At 43.3% G+C, this 19,142-nt stretch overlaps 2 protein-coding genes across 2 annotated transcripts in view; one reads left to right on the forward strand and one right to left on the reverse strand.

Annotated features, from left to right (window-relative positions):
* Window positions 1–7,013, forward strand: part of LOC109644562 (glycerophosphodiester phosphodiesterase domain-containing protein 5-like) — a 328,959-nt gene extending 321,946 nt beyond the window's left edge. The window contains exons 16-17 of the mRNA XM_069539989.1: window positions 3,784–3,900; window positions 6,148–7,013. Coding sequence (XP_069396090.1) covers window positions 3,784–3,866 — 83 coding nt within the window. The 3' untranslated portion in view covers window positions 3,867–3,900; window positions 6,148–7,013. The remainder of the gene's footprint in view (window positions 1–3,783; window positions 3,901–6,147) is intronic.
* LOC109645023 (unconventional myosin-VIIa) overlaps window positions 4,147–19,142 on the reverse strand; it is a 40,726-nt gene continuing 25,730 nt past the window's right edge. Inside the window, 32 exon segments of the mRNA XM_069539988.1 lie at window positions 4,147–5,060; window positions 5,409–5,528; window positions 5,737–5,820; window positions 5,912–6,028; window positions 6,138–6,323; window positions 6,534–6,640; window positions 7,014–7,101; window positions 7,472–7,585; window positions 7,659–7,745; window positions 7,747–7,765; window positions 7,859–8,014; window positions 8,352–8,505; window positions 8,685–8,842; window positions 9,109–9,233; window positions 9,344–9,534; window positions 9,646–9,815; window positions 9,934–10,060; window positions 10,147–10,264; window positions 10,341–10,511; window positions 10,630–10,857; window positions 11,006–11,179; window positions 11,335–11,454; window positions 12,125–12,251; window positions 12,701–12,828; window positions 13,161–13,436; window positions 13,520–13,729; window positions 14,061–14,378; window positions 15,742–15,960; window positions 16,150–16,234; window positions 16,417–16,511; window positions 16,611–16,703; window positions 16,990–17,148. Coding sequence (XP_069396089.1) covers window positions 4,968–5,060; window positions 5,409–5,528; window positions 5,737–5,820; window positions 5,912–6,028; window positions 6,138–6,323; window positions 6,534–6,640; window positions 7,014–7,101; window positions 7,472–7,585; window positions 7,659–7,745; window positions 7,747–7,765; window positions 7,859–8,014; window positions 8,352–8,505; window positions 8,685–8,842; window positions 9,109–9,233; window positions 9,344–9,534; window positions 9,646–9,815; window positions 9,934–10,060; window positions 10,147–10,264; window positions 10,341–10,511; window positions 10,630–10,857; window positions 11,006–11,179; window positions 11,335–11,454; window positions 12,125–12,251; window positions 12,701–12,828; window positions 13,161–13,436; window positions 13,520–13,729; window positions 14,061–14,378; window positions 15,742–15,960; window positions 16,150–16,234; window positions 16,417–16,511; window positions 16,611–16,703; window positions 16,990–17,148 — 4,617 coding nt within the window. The 3' untranslated portion in view covers window positions 4,147–4,967.

Here is a 19,142-nt window from a genome sequence, read left to right on the forward strand (position 1 = left end):
CCACTAATGTGGCTATGCCCGATCCATTGGTACCACCCCCAAGCTTCTACGACCTTCGGAAGGGTTAGGGTTAGGGTTGTGATTAGTGTTTGCATTTTGGGTTGTGATTAGGGTTAGGGTTAGGGATGAAAACCTATTGGAGATCAAGATATTCTTCAATAATTTTTTTCTGAATGTCGTAGAGACTTGGAAGTTGGTTCCATCTCCACTAATGTGGCTATGCCCGATCCATTGGTAACACCCCCGAGCTTCTACGACCTTCGGAAATGGTGAAACCACCAAATCTAAAAAAAAAATTACAAGATATTTTGAAATAACTTTTTTTCCGAAAGTCCTAGAGACTTGGGCATTTCATGATTCATAAAGGGTAGCCTGCCACACAACCACACCGAATTTCAGCACATTTCGAGCAAGCAGCGCGGAGTTATTCACCCTATGGTGAATATGGGTTAGGGTTGCAATTAGGGTTAGGGTTAGGGTTGTGATTAGGGTTAGGGATGAAACCCCATTGGAGATCAAGATATTCTTCAATAACTTTTTTTCTGAATGTCGTAGAGACTTGGAAGTTGGTTCCATCTCCACTAATGTGGCTATGCCCGATCCATTGGTACCACCCCCGAGCTTCTACGACCTTTGGAAATGGTGAAACCACCAAATCTAAAAAAAAATTACAAGATATTTTGAAATAACTTTTTTTCCGAAAGTCCTAGAGACTTGGGCATTTCATGATTCATAAAGGGTAGCCTGCCACACAACCACACCGAATTTCAGCACATTTCGAGCAAGCAGCGCGGAGTTATTCACCCTATGGTGAATATGGGTTAGGGTTGCAATTAGGGTTAGGGTTAGGGTTGTGATTAGGGTTAGGGTTAGGGTTAGGGTTGTGATTAGGGTTAGGGATGAAACCCCATTGGAGATCAAGATATTCTTCAATAACTTTTTTTCTGAATGTCGTAGAGACTTGGAAGTTGGTTCCATCTCCACTAATGTGGCTATGCCCGATCCATTGGTACCACCCCCAAGCTTCTACGACCTTCGGAAGGGTTAGGGTTAGGGTTGTGATTAGTGTTTGCATTTTGGGTTGTGATTAGGGTTAGGGTTAGGGATGAAAACCTATTGGAGATCAAGATATTCTTCAATAACTTTTTTTCTGAATGTCGTAGAGACTTGGAAGTTGGTTCCATCTCCACTAATGTGGCTATGCCCGATCCATTGGTAACACCCCCGAGCTTCTACGACCTTCGGAAATGGTGAAACCACCAAATCTAAAAAAAAAATTACAAGATATTTTGAAATAACTTTTTTTCCGAAAGTCCTAGAGACTTGGGCATTTCATGATTCATAAAGGGTAGCCTGCCACACAACCACACCGAATTTCAGCACATTTCGAGCAAGCAGCGCGGAGTTATTCACCCTATGGTGAATATGGGTTAGGGTTGCAATTAGGGTTAGGGTTAGGGTTGTGATTAGGGTTAGGGATGAAACCCCATTGGAGATCAAGATATTCTTCAATAACTTTTTTTCTGAATGTCGTAGAGACTTGGAAGTTGGTTCCATCTCCACTAATGTGGCTATGCCCGATCCATTGGTACCACCCCCAAGCTTCTACGACCTTCGGAAGGGTTAGGGTTAGGGTTGTGATTAGTGTTTGCATTTTGGGTTGTGATTAGGGTTAGGGTTAGGGATGAAAACCTATTGGAGATCAAGATATTCTTCAATAACTTTTTTTCTGAATGTCGTAGAGACTTGGAAGTTAGTTCCATCTCCACTAATGTGGCTATGCCCGATCCATTGGTAACACCCCCGAGCTTCTACGACCTTCGGAAATGGTGAAACCACCAAATCTAAAAAAAAAATTACAAGATATTTTGAAATAACTTTTTTTCCGAAAGTCCTAGAGACTTGGGCATTTCATGATTCATAAAGGGTAGCCTGCCACACAACCACACCGAATTTCAGCACATTTCGAGCAAGCAGCGCGGAGTTATTCACCCTATGGTGAATATGGGTTAGGGTTGCAATTAGGGTTAGGGTTAGGGTTGTGATTAGGGTTAGGGATGAAACCCCATTGGAGATCAAGATATTCTTCAATAACTTTTTTTCTGAATGTCGTAGAGACTTGGAAGTTGGTTCCATCTCCACTAATGTGGCTATGCCCAATCCATTGGTACCACCCCCAAGCTTCTACGACCTTCGGAAGGGTTAGGGTTAGGGTTGTGATTAGTGTTTGCATTTTGGGTTGTGATTGGGGTTAGGGTTAGGGATGAAAACCTATTGGAGATCAAGATATTCTTCAATAACTTTTTTTCTGAATGTCGTAGAGACTTGGAAGTTGGTTCCATCTCCACTAATGTGACTATGCCCGATCCATTGGTAACACCCCCGAGCTTCTACGACCTTCAGAAATGGTGAAACCACCAAATCTAAAAAAAAAATTACAAGATATTTTGAAATAACTTTTTTTCCGAAAGTCCTAGAGACTTGGGCATTTCATGATTCATAAAGGGTAGCCTGCCACACAACCACACCGAATTTCAGCACATTTCGAGCAAGCAGCGCGGAGTTATTCACCCTATGGTAAATATGGGTTAGGGTTGCAATTAGGGTTAGGGTTAGGGTTGTGATTAGGGTTAGGGATGAAACCCCATTGGAGATCAAGATATTCTTCAATAACTTTTTTTCTGAATGTCGTAGAGACTTGGAAGTTGGTTCCATCTCCACTAATGTGACTATGCCCGATCCATTGGTAACACCCCCGAGCTTCTACGACCTTCGGAAATGGTGAAACCACCAAATCTAAAAAAAAAATTACAAGATATTTTGAAATAACTTTTTTTCCGAAAGTCCTAGAGACTTGGGCATTTCATGATTCATAAAGGGTGGCCTGCCACACAACCACACCGAATTTCAGCACATTTCGAGCAAGCAGCGCGGAGTTATTCACCCTATGGTGAATATGGGTTAGGGTTGCAATTAGGGTTAGGGTTAGGGTTGTGATTAGGGTTAGGGTTAGGGTTGTGATTAGGGTTAGGGTTAGGGTTGTGATTAGGGTTAGGGATGAAACCCCATTGGAGATCAAGATATTCTTCAATAACTTTTTTTCTGAATGTCGTAGAGACTTGGAAGTTGGTTCCATCTCCACTAATGTGGCTATGCCCGATCCATTGGTACCACCCCCAAGCTTCTACGACCTTCGGAAGGGTTAGGGTTAGGGTTGTGATTAGGGTTAGGGATGAAACCCCATTGGAGATCAAGATATTCTTCAATAACTTTTTTGCTGAAGGTCATAGAGACTTGGAAGTTGGTTCCATCTCCACTAATGTGGCTATGCCCGATCCATTGGTACCACCCCTGAGCTTCTACGACCTTCGGAAGGGTTAGGGTTAGGGTTGTGATTAGTGTTTGCTTTTTGGGTTGTGATTAGGGTTAGGGATGAAAACCTATTGGATATCAAGATATTCTTCAATAACTTTTTTTCTGAATGTCGTAGAGACTTGGAAGTTGGTTCCATCTCCACTAATGTGGCTATGCCCGATCCATCGGTACCACCCCCGAGCTTCTACGACCTTTGGGTTGCGGTCAAACCACCAAATCTAAATTTTTGAATAACTTTTTGTCTGAAGATCGTAGAGACTTTCATTTCATGATTAGTACATTTTTCAACACTATTCTTAAAGACATCTGTTTTTTTCCCAGTGTGGAATGTCCAAATCCTTAATCATCACTGTTGTTTTATGCTTCCAGGTTCTTATTGTCTAACATTCATGTGATCTTTATTTTCAGAGATGGGCGACATATGGTCGGTCTCCAGCGCTAACTCGCAAGTAGAGAAGACGCCAAACCTGGCAACCGTCACCGTGCACTGATACCTGCCGACACTGAGCCACAAACTGCCGACATGTAAGATCTCAGTAAATAAAAACATTTCTGCACTTATGCAGCGTTCTTCACTGTTTTTGACCTGGGAAACAGAAAAGTTCTGTTTATTTTGAGTGAATGATAGTTTTAAAGCAAACGTCAATATTTCAGCGACTGATTGGAATAAAAATATTGTCAGATATTTCTCTGAATGTGCAGATTCAATCTAAACTCCAGGAATGGTGGGTACAGAGCTGCATTAAGAGAAATTACATTTTCTGTTCTTTGCAAAATGTCATTTATTAACGTCTTCATCAGGACAAGTGGTCACATATTTAATAACAACAATTTCTCCTTGATAAACATGGTCCAAAAAAAGGAATATGATTATTTCTAGATCAGCGCTAATGGTTCAAATATTTAGAAAACAAAAAAAACAGACACATGAGAATAAAATCAATCACCGTGTACAGTTCGTGTTTATGGACAAACTACTGTTGTTCGATGAACAGGTGGCACACGTATGGTCTGTTTCCTTGTACATGAATCACTAATGATGCATTTAATTAAAAAAGAAAGAAAACATCAGCAGCTAGTTTAACATCCAGATTTGACTCAAGTTTGACAACGCAAACTGTACAAACTAAAACAAAACAATCAAATTAAAGAGAAATAAAAACACAAGCTGAAATCTCCAGGGTCGTTTGAATGAAACATTTGCTTTGGTGAGATTTGATAAACTGGGAAACGTCTTTGATGATATGACGCAGATCACTGGAGTCGTTAAACGAGACGACATTTTACACTGAGCTGAATAAAAAGCCAAATAACTGTCGTCCGTTGGGGAAAAGGTCATTTAAAGGCAGCGAGTGAGTTTTAAGACAGCGCCCATTCATGAGAACATCAACGATAACGTTTGCATTACAGTGTCGGAGAGAACCGTCAATCGTCTGTCTTAATAAACCCTTGATGGGGACAACACAAAGATAAGTGTTAACGTGGCTTTACACTGTGTGTGTGTGTGCGTGTGTGTGTGTGTGTCTGTGTGTCTGTGTGTGTCTGTGTGTGCAGGATTGATTGACTTTGGTCGATGACTTTCCAGTTTCAGTTCACTTGCTGTTGCCGCGGGACGTTCTCTGTTTAGTCATGGTCGTCAGCATCTGGCTGATGTAAGAGGTCAGGAGGTCGTCCATTTTGTAGCCCTGAGGAGTAAAACATTGTTTTCTTATATTGTATTAGATTTCTAATTTAATTTTTAAAAAAAATCAATTTCAGCAATGATTTAAAAATTTATAACTTTCTTGAAATATATAACTTTGCCCATAAACTCCACTGTCTCTCTAGATTAACTTTGATTTGTGAGACAGATATTTAATCAATTCTTAGACGTGAGCTGAGTGAAATAAAGTAATTTAATCTTTTTGTTGTCGGCATATCCTCTAACCCCAGAATGTTCTGTCCAAGCAGTTGTATGAGGTTGTTACTGTGTGCAGTCGTGAAGTAGGAATATTCATCATTCAAACTGTGGTTTTAGGAAAACTCTGACTCACCAGTGAAGTTTCACACAGCAGTTTGCTGCCTCGGACCAGGTTTCCGATGGTGATGTGGAAATACGTGTTGCCACTGCTCCAGTTTGAGATTTTGGTGAAGGGGTGAGTGGTGAGGACGTCCTGCAGGATGAGTCACATCAGCGTAGATTAAGCAAACACATTTTAAAACCACATGTTCACAGTCACAGGAATGGAATGAAAGTTGTGCTGCTCGGTTTTTAAGGCACATGCACAGATTTATGGGTAATGAAGTTGTGCACCGGTGATGCACAAACTACACAATTAATCAAATTAATCATGTGCACAAATATGTTCGATCTGGACCCACCTTCGACTTTGGATCGATCAGACTGACTCCATGTTTGTTTATCGCTATCAGGAGGGTTTCTGGGTAATTTGGATCCGTTGTTTGCTGCAGAAAAAAAAAACCCGGAGTCATTTAAAACCAAAAAGTGAACACACAGTGGTGCAGCTTGTGTATTTGTATGTGATCTAATTTTTACCTTCACTTCAAAGAACGCAGAACCAAACGTGGGCCACTTGTAAATGATTTTCAGCAGCGAGAGTTTGGCTTCTTCTGGAGTTTTCCCTGATTGTTTGTTGAACAGCGACAGGATCGACTGACGGGAAACAGGAAAAACTAGAGGCTATTATCTCAGAAGTGTGAATTTCATTCCTCTTGTACCATCACCACGTTTCAGTCTTTGCTGGCGTTAAATGTCTGCTCACCCTCTTCCAGTCGTCGGGGGACAGATGTCGCATCTGGTCCTGCGGGACGAGCTCCTTCAGGATTTTGGAAATGTTCTGGAAGTGAGATTTCTCCTCGTCGTACTTCACCCTGTAGATCAGCGCCGCCAGCTGGTACACCTCCTCCCTGGAGCACCTGTGGTAGCCTCGCAGATACTTAGGCAGCTCCTGCAGAGACGATACAGTTCACACTCGTGATGCTGCACTTCTGTGAGCTGCTATTTATTCTTCCCAAGCTGTTCCTATCCTTAGGCATGAGGCGGTTAGTCTGTGGGCAACATTTTATTATCTCGTTTTACGAGCTAATTATTTAGTTTTTATTGCTGTTCTTTTAATTTCCGTTTATTTAAAGTGCCATATAAATATAATAAAACTCACCTGGTAGTAGTGGAAGATGGAGTCGGCCATGGAATCTTTTCCAGGCACAGTGTTGGTCCACAGCTTCTTCATGAAGAACACTTGATACGTCAGCGAAGGCATGGCACCTTCACAATAAAGACACGTAGGCACAAAATATGAACTTTAAACATCTTTAAACATGTTGGCAGTTTTACTTTAGGTTTGTTTTGCTGTGTTCTGGACTCAGACTATATAAGTTTGACCTTGTTTGAAAGCTAAAGTTTCCTAATTCTGTCTCCTTAAAGCATTTTCAGCTCTCAACAACACAGATTTTTTACCACGTTTGTAATTTTTTTTAAAGATTACAAATGTTGCACACTGTCTTTCTTGATTGTGAAATTTAAAGTGTCACCTTTCAAAGAAGATCAGAGTTATGATCACAATCAATGACCTTTTTTCTTTAGTTTACATTATTTTCAGGCTTGTGCAGTAACAGATTAAAGAAGTTCATCTTTTTACCGTCTTTTACGTGTCTGGCTTTCTTGATCCAGTCCGTCAGATGCCTCACGAAGTCGAAGAAGAAGTCGCCATCGGGGACACTGATGACCTGGAAAATCAATCTCAAACTGTTGTTTTCTAAAATGCATTTCATGGACTTGATGTCAAAGAAGCAGTTTCCACAGAGATGCAATAAAAAAGAACTTATTAAAAGTTGTATGATAAAATAAAAAGCTCAGGAACAGAGATGCTGCTTTTAATATCAGTGCATTTAAATTAAAACCAGATAAAACTTTTCCAAATAAAATAAAAATGAAACAAACAATTTTTGGGGATTTGTTGTTGGAATAAAACAATCTTAAATTTGTTAGATTTCTTCCACAGTCAGTGTTTTGTATCATAAGTTAGCTCTGTTCTCTCTGCTGAAGAAAACCCATTGACTCCTGTAGTTACTAAAAACACATTTAGTCCCTTCTCACCTTGTCAGTGATCTTGACAAACAGACTGAAGCCCTCCGAGGATTTGAGCATCAGACGCCCGGAGATGTTGTGGCAGAAATCTTTGGCTTTGGTGCTCGACTCCACCTCAAACACCTGTGAACGAAAACAGAACAAGTGAAACAGCGAGAAACAGAACGTGTGAAGAGGAATATCAGTCGTCACTGACCTCGTCTGAGTCGTCCGGGAAATAAACTTTGTGGAAGATCTGAGTGGTTTTGTGCTGGATGGCCTCCACCTCCACCAGGTGGGGGGGGGTACTTCCTCGAGCCATTTCTACGACACATAAAAGAGAGGAGAGATTAAACAACAGAAACAGAACGAGTTCAAGAGAGAGAAACACCTGGAGTGTGTGTGTGTGTGTGTCACCGTAATGCTTTCTGCAGCCGCTGCATGCAGTCTGGAGCCAGCGGACAGTGCTTCTTGGCCTGGAGGAACTTCTGGACGTGAGGCAGCAGGACGTTACTGGGAGGAAACAAACCAGTGCAGAGCCACAGCAGCTCCCAGCCCTTCTCCTCACTGTACCTACACACACACACACACACACACACACACACACACACACGTGAATACAACAATTCACAGGAGTCGAATATGTGCAGGGTTCTTTTAAACAATTTAGAGTAGAGGAAATAAAAGCCTCATGTCTCACAGAGACGAACAACATGAATGTGTCCGAGGCCAAATATCAGAATAAATAATCTTTATTTCACAACCTGGTTGTTCTGTGCATTGACCAGTTCATGTCAAAAAGCTTAATCCATCTGCAGGTGAACTACTTTGCTTCCATAACATAATGATTCTTATATTTCTTACCACCAGTTCTTGTCATATTCTTGTTGAAACGTGTGTGTGAACTCACTTGATGTGATTGTCAGTCAGCTGTTTGAGGATCTGACAGAAGATCTCGTCTTTCAGCGGCTCGGCCTTCAGCGCTCCTTCAAAGATTTGATCCGTGAGTTCGTTGACGAAGCGAACACGCTTGGACGGGTAGTCGCCCATGTACTTCATCACAGGTAGAGACGCAGTTAAGAACAACAACCGGGGACGTAACAACAGAGGTTGATTTCCACAGAAATAGTTAATGGATCTTGATGAAAAAAGAAATGTTTAAAGAACTGCACGGACACACACACACACACACACACACACACACACACACACACACACACACACACACTCTGGTGAAGGATATCCATGGAGGCCATACAGGCCTCCTGGGCGAGCTCCTCGTGAGCCAGCACCTTCTTCAGCAGAGGCTGTTTGAGAGGCTCCCTGGTGCAGCTCCACAGACGCTCCTTCCCTCTGGATTTAGAGATCATCACCCTGCTCAGAGTGCTCTTAGGTGGAGGCCTGCAGAACAGAGGGGGGGGCGGGGGGGTTAGTGGAGACTATGAAACATATTCCTACATGACATACAAGTACTGTACACTACAGAAAACTACTGTTGAGTACTAATCATGAACGTTACTTATGCTCCTACCAAATCATAATATAGTAAACGGTGGGACAAGACTCTGACGTTGACATGTCGCAGATCAGAAGTGGATTGGAGGTTAAATAACCATGAGCACCATGTTTGACTGTAAATGATGTTTGTAAGTAAAGAGTAAAAGCACCTGAAGTAGTCGTAGGAGAACTCCTCCAGCGTGTGCGCCTTTGTTTTGTCCTCAATGTCTGATGGGTTCACCTGGGACGAACTGATGGATTCTCGTCTCTGATCTGGAGTCATGGTCACGAGAGCCTGAGATCGAGAGAAAGAAAAAAAAGATGGAGGGAGGAGAAGAGATAGTTTCACTATTGGGACGAAGCAATAATCAATAATCTACAGTCGTTAGTCGAGGCTCCACCCACCACTACGTCGTACTGCGGCCTGGTGATGGTGGGCAAGACGTAGACGCAGTCAGCGGGGAAGTCTCCCCTCTGTTTGGTCCTGTCGTTGATGCCGTGAGCCCAACCAGAGTTCATCACGTGTTCTCCGTCATGTTCGTCTAGGATGATGAGATCCCCTTTGGAGAAACTCAGGAAAGTGGAATCGACCCCGGCTGCTTAAAGAAAGCGTTTGTAAAACATTTTGAGAAACATGTCTGACGCCCTTAAATGCAAAACAACTCTGTAAAAACATGTTTTCTTCTCTATTAATCCCTGAACTTTACCGGGGTTGGGACAGTCCAGCAGTCCCACCACATACTTGGACCTCTTCCTCAGACCCTCGAGGAAGGAGACCACCAGATCGCGGATGTCCTCTGCGTTGTTGGACGTGAACGTGTACTCGTCTCCTTTCATAGTGGCCAAGGTAAAACTCTGGCCCTGGAGTTTACCGCCTCTGAAAAAGTAAATTCATTTGAGACAGTTTAATCCAGAGCATAAAAAGGTGATGATTTCAGACTCTGTAAGGTAGAGGTGAGGTCAAATCTCTTTTGTTGCCAGTCGTGCGGTCGTACCTGCTACTGGACACAGCAGTGATCTCTGGGAAAGAGAGTTCCAGAAGCACCTGCTCCTGCTCGTCAACAAAGTAAACCCCGGTCCAGTTCACCGCCACGATCACGTCATTCTTGGGCAGACTGGGTCCTGTGAGGAGGCGGGTGTCAGATCCACGGGGATCAATAAAGATCCACTGTGACACTGGAGTCTAACGCTGAGACGCAGAACGTTACCTGAGAATTTAAAGGCCTCGTAGAAGCGAGAGAAGAGAAGGGGCCACTTCAAACGAGCGAAATCCACCACGTCCTCCTTCACCTTCTGTGTGTTGGACCTCCTCTTCAAGTGTAAACCCTGAACAATCAACTAGAGTGAGTTACTGTCGCTCAACAACAAAGTGTCTGTTGTTATTAGCTCCTGCTGCAGATACCTTCTTGTGGGCTTGGATTATAAGATGAGACCACTTCTCTGACGTCTTAGTGGAGGTGATTTCTCTGTCGGGGATGTAGGACGGAATGAGGCTGAGGAGACGATCCTGGAGGATCTCGGAGCCGTAATCCACATAGTACTGCTGAGAGGCCAGTTCTGCCAAGTCCTCCTCCTTCAAGACCAGACACATGGCAAAGAGACCAGAGAACAAATGTCTTGTTTCGTGACTGTCGTCTCCTTCTAAAGAAAGAAATGGATAAACTATGTGTTCCATGATACGAAGCTCTCACCTTCTCGCAGCGATACTCTCCGAACTTCACCCCTCGGACGATCTGCTGGTAGATGAGGTTTGTGGCGACGTGGTCCTCGGCCGGGTTGTGCCAGGGGCTGAAGATCTCCTTCCTGAAGAACAGCCTCCAGGGGGCATTCCTCTCCTGAGCGCCCTGCTCCTTTGCGTACTGCTCGCACTGGGAGACAGCATCCATGACGTGGTCGCTACCGCTGCCCAATGACGACACCTGACGACAGCAGTTTCATAACGTCATACGGTCATACGGGACATTGTACTGCAGCAGTGTAGTAGAACAACACGTGAATGCCGCCTGGGGTCCTGTTACATGTCTGCACCCCGGGGACCCAGTGTCCCACAGTGCGTCCTGGTTTCACCTTGTCAAACAGGGCGATGTACAGCGAGAAGCCAAATCGGTCCCTCAGGGTGATCTTGTCCGCCAGAGCGTTGCATAGCTCGCTGGCCGTGGTGGCCGAGTCTGCCAGGAGGGTCTTAGTGGTGCCGTCCATAAACGTTACTGGTAACATGATGGGCTTCTTTGATTTAGTGGCCTGTGTGTCGAAATTCAAATATTTACTTAAACGTCTTCCAACTTTGCACAATCAGAGAGAAACTTTTAAAGATTTCTGCTGAATCCAGTGTTTTGTTAAGACTCTTCAGGTCCCTGCAGACAAAACAAACACAGATGACGTAGCAGGTAAAATACCTGCAGCTCCAACCACGATGGCGGCTGAGTCCGTGTGCGATTGACAAACGTCCTCCTCAACCTTTCCTCGCAATATGGAGCATAACCAGGGGGCCCGTTGATCAAGAATGTCCGTAAATACTAAAAAAGGAGGAACAGAAGGAAAAAGATGAGAAAAACTTCATTAAATCACAAATCCTGAGTAAAATAAAAAAGTAAAAAATACACACTGGCTCTGTTTGAGATCATGACAAAGGAACAAACAGGGTTAAGACACAAAACTCATGTTTTCGTGTTTAGTGAAGAGAGAAATAAGATTTTCACTGTTGCAGTCACATAAGAAAAGGAAAGCAGTAAATCTTCTAAGCTGAAATGAGGATTGGATATTTTTTCCAATACAAATCAAAGAAACTATTATTTATTTGAGTGGATTCTTCAATAATTCTGTTTTCTTTCATTTTTCTTTATTTTTCTGCTTCAAACTCAGACTCCTGAACTTGTTCTATGCTCTCAGTTGGATTCTGTCCTTTATTTCCTCTGTTTTGTTCAGTTTGCTTTGATTTGTCAATGTTTTTTGGGGGGATAATTTGCTTTTGCTGCAGAAATGATGGAATAATTAAAGTAAGGAGACAATGCAAAGGAAGTCATCAGTCGTCTGGTCGACCCACGTCGGCATCATCCAAGCCCAGCAGCTTTTTCTGCCCCTCTAACAAAGCCAAGTGAAGTGAGAGCAGAGGTCACAGCCGACCAAATTCTTTGGTATAACTTTGCACTAAGGGGGTGTCAACTCATGAGGAATGACGTTTCTTACTTTGACAAACTTTTCGGAGGGGGCGAAGCAGCCCACACAGAGCGACAGCAGGATCCACCCTCGGGCGTGACTGCTCTTGGACAGATTCTGAGTGAGCTGTTTGCAGATCTGACAGTAGATCTCATCCCTGTGGCAGAGAAACAACAGCACACCAACATCGTTTGACTTCTACTGACCATGAGGTGTAAATCTCTGAAGCGATCTCATGTATCAGACACGTCAATCAGGGGCTGAACCTTTATGATCTTCTGGTCTTAATTAACGGTCTCAAGTAAAACAATTGGATCCTGTGATGTGTGGTAACTTTACTTTTTCATGAAATTAAACTTAGACCCTCAAAAACGTCAACAAATTCATGCTCCTGAGGAGATGAACCAAACCTTCCTCTGGTACGAATAGGTTTTCTTACATGTCACTTCAGAAGGATTAAAACCACTGGCTTTGCCTGTAGCGCCATCCTCAGGACAAACTCTTCATCTGTAACCTCATACATCATCTCAGAGGATTTTGCGCAGCAGGATGCAGCAAATAATTCAGTGGAGACGTTAAAGGAAGCTGCTACAGAACATAGGTCACCTGAGGGCGGGTCGTAAGATGCCGTTTCCGATGATGAAGTGAAGTTTCTCCAGGTTGGAGGTGGGCCGGTCCTCCAGCATGCTGTTCCCCTGGAGGCCGTAGTCGCTCTCGGTCAAACGCCTGGTGACCTGCCACAGACACGACAGACAGAGACGCTTCAACTGAAAACAGGTCCGTCTGTGAGCTCGTCTGCAAACAGTGATGCTGCAGGATGAGCTAGTTTTTGCTGGATCGATTCTAAACCGGAATTAATTTCAGCCACATTTCAACTGAAGGAAACTGGATTCAATTTGTGAATTAAAGGGCAACGTTTGCAGGATGGACCTTTCATCACAGCTGCAGTGAAGGACCAAAATAGTTTGAGATAGTTTAACTGTCAGTCTAGAGTCGGTGGTAAGAAGATGACTGGTGACGTGAGAGACAGAAGATTAAAGATAAAAAAGTTCTCGTTGAATCTCACCTCCTCTGTGATCTTAGTTTTCCTCTTCAGGGTGAGAGACACAAGTTTGTGTCTGATGCTGTTCCTCTTCTGGACGTCAATGGAACTGTCTCCCCTCACCTCTCCGTCCACCTGCAGCTCCTGCAGCTCCCTCCTGTACGTCCTCTTCCCGAGGGTTTCGTAGATCTTGGTCATGACGGGAATCTTTTCGCTGCCGTCATTTATGACCAGCTGGCACCTGGGTTCAGGGAGGTCGCCCATGAACCTCAGCACGGTGATCCACACGGCTAAAGCAGCCTGGAAGAGAGGGGGGGGGGGGGGGTTACAAATAACAATATAAATAACAACAGTGTGAACAAGAGATCTGACTTGAGTTTCACCAGCTGATCTCCTTCGTCCTCATGAAAAAGCAGCGGTTGTTTCAGCGGTCGTCTGATGTACGTGTGAGTGGAAACTCCCTGGAAGTAGGTGGCAGCAAACTTAGAGAACTTGTACTCAGACAAATCCTCGTCTTCTTCATCGGGCAGCGGCAGAGCTTCATTCAGCAACTCAACCTCAGCTTCCTCACCGTAAGGAATGTTCTCCAGGTCCTGAACACAAAGAAAAACCTTGATATCAAACCCAGTGAGGAGGAAACAGAAGTGAGCGAGCAGCTGATGAGAGACAAGTTCTATTTTTCTGTGTCTGTTGGAATTAGATGAAGTGTAAATAGACGCTAAAGTGATTGAAAAAAAACGTACGAATCCAAATCCACAAAAAAATATCGAGAGAATTTTTAATTTCTGAAATTGTACATTAGCATTTTCGTAGTTAGTCAAGATATTTGACTTATAGCCACAAATGTGAATCTGCAGGGGACATTAGGAGACATTAGGAAGTTAATCTCTAGTTCAGGCATCTTGATCGGACACTAACACGTACTTCAAATCCAGCTGGTGCTCGTCCGTCCTGGTTGGGTAATGGCCCCGAGTTTCCCAGGAAACCAAACATACGGTCGACCATGTCTGAGTGATCCACAGGCTGCTCCTTGTCCCTCTCCATCTGCTCCAGCAGCTCCTTCTTCCTCCTCGCCTCCTCCTTCTCCTCGCGCTCCCTCTCCTCCTGCTGCTGGGCCAGTTGGACGAGCCGCTCCTGGTGCTTCCTCTCGGCCTCTGCCTTTGCCCGCTGCGCCGTCATCTGGTTTCGCAGCTGCTCCTCCTCGGCCAGACGCTGCCGCTCGGCTTCCAGGCGATGCTGTAGCTGCGAGGGGCCGAGAGAGAGGAGACAGAGGGACGAGGATTCACAGAGGCAGGTAGGATGTTGGACAGATTAGTGTTTTCCTGATTTGGCTTTTTCTGTTTTTCATCTCTTGTTTGTGTAAAACTAGATTAGAGGGACTCAGGGGTGATATTACAGGTGTGAAGACATTACTCTAAGAATTACATCACTAGACACCATTCATCAAAGATAATAAACTATCATTTACACCTGAGCACAGTCGAAAATACTTTTTATTTATAGGAGCTTACAGTAAATGCTAAAGCTGAATTTAACCTAAACTTCTACACATGAAAAACATTGTGTTGTCATGAACAAGACACAAATGTTAACACAACAGTGATAACATGTAACTGTGGTCAACTCTGGTTCTAATCGAGCTGCTTCACCCACTTGACTTCTTCATTGTCGGGTCACTGGAACAGGAGACCTATTTGATTTTGCTCCAACATTCCTCATTAATTTTACAACAAACTGAGATTAAACAATAATTCATGAAACAAATAATTTATTCAGCATCGTCTTTGATAACAGGAAACGTGAAGGCAATGTGAAACAATGGCAGAAATAATTGCATTTAAAATAATAAATAAAAACAAACATTAAATAAAGCTCAAAAACATTTTTATAACTCATTAAAATAAAAGAAATGAATCAGAAGGTTTTTACGCTGACGTATTTTAAACCTGGATAATATGAAGTCCTGAAATGTTCAAAATTTAATAAGTACTCATAAAATAGATTTTAATAGATTTTAAATATATGTTGCAACAACAATTATCAAAACTTAAATTAAAATAAAATATATATATTTGGATTAAAGCTCAAAGTAAGGTATTTTTTATCTGTCATTAGGAATTTTACTTTTGATATTAAAATATTAAAAAACATATATTAAAGGTGTTTATTTGACTTTGAATCCAGCACTTTTAACTCTAGGTACCAAAAAAATAATTTAAAATAATCTTCAACCTTCACAACAAACATTATGAATTTATTCTTATTTTATATAAAATATCATTTAGATTTTTCTCTTTAGAATTCAATTTCTATTTCATAATGGCACACTTTTATTTTCTATATCAACTGGACACCGAGAGTAACAGCAACCCTGGCTCTGTCCAAAGGAAACAGCATTTGCAATTTGGCATATTTAAGTTATTCAAGTTGATGTTGTGTCAGAAAAATCTTGTCCAGTATCGTGGCTTTACAGGAACAAAAGTTATAAGGCTTCACAGTTTCACAAAAATAACAGAACGTCCCTTCAGCACCAGTATCCTCGTCTTTGTGGCACGTCAACAACAACATGATATAAGTAGCAGTAATAAATATAGTAGCTCTTTACCTCTGCCCTCAGCCTCTGGCAGAAGCGTCTGGCTATCATGCCTCTGGTGTAGGCCTGCATGGTCAACACGGCACGCAGGCGCCGCCAAAATGTCCGCCGGATCAGGAAACCACGGCAACGGGCTTGGATGAGAGTAATGCGGAGGCGAGTAATCTGGTAGCTTCTTAAGTACTTCCTCGACCTGTAGACGGCCTGGAGGCGCAGGAACCCCGTGTGCATCTGAGAAGTGACAGAATGAACTCTTATCACTTTGTAACTCAGGTTTTGAAAAAATACTTTGTGTTGTATACAATTTGCGTATATGAGCCTTAACTGTGTATAAATAACTTTGGTTTGCTCACAGGGAAGCTCTACAGGCACCTTTACAATACTGTTATCAATGGAAAACTGACGGTGTAAAGAACTCACAATCTGGTAATTCTTTCTGCACTGATATCCCCTCCAGACCTTTTGGATAAAAGTCACCGCCCTCCTCAGTCGGAGAAAGTTGGTCCTGTAGAATAATAAAGAACCAAGTCCGATTTTAAAGCAAGATGTTTGAATACACTGTGTGCTGAATCCTTCCTTAGGGAAACCAACATGGAGGTTTACTCCTAAAAATATATAGTGTATACTTCGAGTACAGTGAGTGAAAAAGAGGCAGTACAGGTACAGTATGTCTAGAGAGTTCCTGACCTCTCTTTAAGTCCTCGCACAGCCTTCTGGATGAGGATGACTTTGTCTGTGATGGCTTTGTCTCTCTCCACCTCCAGCTGCATGTCGTGGTGATCCTGGTAAAAAAAAAAAAACACAAGCAGGTGGTTGGACATCATAAAAATCAACCTGAGAAACAAAACATTATTTTAATGCCTGCATGAATGATGCACAACCTTCAGGAAAATTTTGGTCTTTCCAATTTGCCAGTCATCATGTTTCCCCAGTCGAGCCAGAACGATCTGCTGACAGGTCCCTCGTAGATCCTCCTGTGAGGAGACAGAAACATGTGAAAGTGATAATCAACAAATCATTAATTTCCTATTTTTGAGCTTTGGACAAGCTGTCCACCTGCTCATAGTATTTAATATATATCATTTATAGTATTTATGCTAAGCTAACCATGTCCTGACTCTAGATTTATATGTGTATATTGTAAATACTCCATTGAAACGTAAACAAACAGAGTTTAGTGCTTTCAATATACCTAAACAGGTCCAATCAGGACCAGACAGAAACAGAAATGTGACTGAGGTCAGTGGTTTTGTTGTTGACCTGAATGTGAGCAGGTTTGATTCCGGGCATTAGGACTCGGTATCGGTCCACAAACTCAGCGAAGGTGTATCTGATGGGGTAACCGGCTCGTCGAATCCGGATGGTCTCCATCATACCAGAGTAACGCAGCTGACGGATACAAAGCTCTCTGTCGAATAACTGAGAGAACAAAACACTAGAAATCATTTTTACAGACTCGCACATGGTGAAGATGAAAAAACAAAGGACTGTAGTATTTCGAACACACACACACACACACACACAATCACACACACACATACACACACACACACACAATCACACACACACACACACACACACACACACACACATGGCTCTGATGGCTTTGATGGCTCTGATGGCTCTGATGGCTCTGATTGGCTCTCATGGCTCTGATGGCTCTGATTGGCTCTGATGGCTTTAATGTTGAACATTATATATACATGAGACCGCAGCTTCTTACTCACATCATTTCCAACTGGTCAGCGTGTGGCTAACCATTGTGAGCAGGAAAAGACTTCAGCTAGCAACAAACAGCTAAGATTGCTCCTGATTCAAACTGATTGTCATGGCCAACAACGGAGGAACCACCGAACCTAAAGTTCACTACAACTGCAAGGATTGCCGGAAATTTCAACGAGATGTCAAATATCTTGAACATCTGTTGGACAACGAGAGGGCCCGCGGTCGCCAACAACGACAGTGGAGACTCACTCTTTGCGAGGCGCTAGATGAGGCCAATGCAAAGTTGGCCAAACGGCAACCTCGTGAAGAAAACAACTGCGGCAGGCATGAAGATACATGGCAGCCTGAGGAGGGTGACTTCAATGAGGAAATGCACCAGTCTGAGGTTTGGGACGAAGACAACGAAGCCCTCAGCACTGCAGAGATCCTAACTGAGACCACCATGCAGAACCAGGAGACCGACCTCCAAAGATGTTACAAGGAGCTGCAGGAGGCTCATAGAATCAACCAGCAGAGGTTTGCTGTGGAGCTGCAGGCTGAGAGGAGCAAGAATGAGGCTCTCATACATGAACTGGAGAAATTGCAAGCTTCAAACAATGAGATGAGTGAAAAGTATAAAGTTGACCACCTCCGAGCCAAGCAGCAGATCACCCAAATGACGACTGAGCTTAAAGAAGCAGGAAAGTCTAAGATTGACGCCTTGCAGGCTAAGCAGAACCTTGTCCGTGCACGAATGATGGAGGAGATGAAATGTCTCCAAAAAAATGCTGCAGAGGAGAAAATGCTTCTGCAGAAAGAAGTGGAGGAGCTGAATTCTCAACTCTCACTGATGGAGAGAGAGAATGAAGCTCACACAATCAACCAGCAGAAGTTAGCTGTTGATCTGCAGGCTGAGAGGAGCAACACTGAGGCTCTCCTGGATGAATTGGAGAAACTGAGAGCTTCGAACAATGAGATGAGAGAAAAGTTTTTAGCTGACCAACTCTTAGCCAAGCAGCAGGTCACCAACATGACGAGTGAGTTTGAGAAAGCAGTCAAGTCTCAGGCTGAGCAGAAACTCGTCCATAAACGGATCATGAAAGAGATGAGATGTCTCCAAAAAAATGCTGCAGAGGAGAAAATCCTTCTGCAGAAAGAAGTGGAGGAGCTGAATTCTCAACTCTCACTGATGGAGAGAGAGAATGAAGCTCATACGATCAACCAGCAGAGGTTAGCTGTTGATCTGCAGGCTGAGAGGAGCAACACTAAGGCTCTCCTGGATGAATTGGAGAAACTGAGAGCTTCGAACAATGAGATGAGTGAAAAGTTTTTAGCTGACCAACTCTTAGCCAAGCAGCAGGTCACCCACATGACGACTGAATTTGAGAAAGCAGTCAAGTCTCAGGTGGAAACCTGCCAGGCTGAGCAGAACCTCGTCCATAAACGGATCATGGAAGAGATTAGATGTCTCTGCCAAAATGTTGCAGAGGAGAAAATGCTTCTGCAGAAAGAAGTGGAGGAGCTGAATTCTCAACTCTCACTGGAGGAGAGAGAGGATGTCAAGCATCAGGAGTGGCAGAAGGAAAAGGAGGAGGAGAAGCAAGAGGAGAAAGAGGGGGAGGAAGAGCAGGAGAAGCAGAAGAAGGAGGAGTCCCCCTCTGATGCTCTCCCTGCTCCAGAACCTGTGGAGACTGAGGTGTCTGACAAGA

This window comes from Paralichthys olivaceus, chromosome 15 (assembly GCF_024713975.1).
Source record: "Paralichthys olivaceus isolate ysfri-2021 chromosome 15, ASM2471397v2, whole genome shotgun sequence".
Taxonomy (NCBI): Eukaryota; Metazoa; Chordata; class Actinopteri; order Pleuronectiformes; family Paralichthyidae; genus Paralichthys; species Paralichthys olivaceus.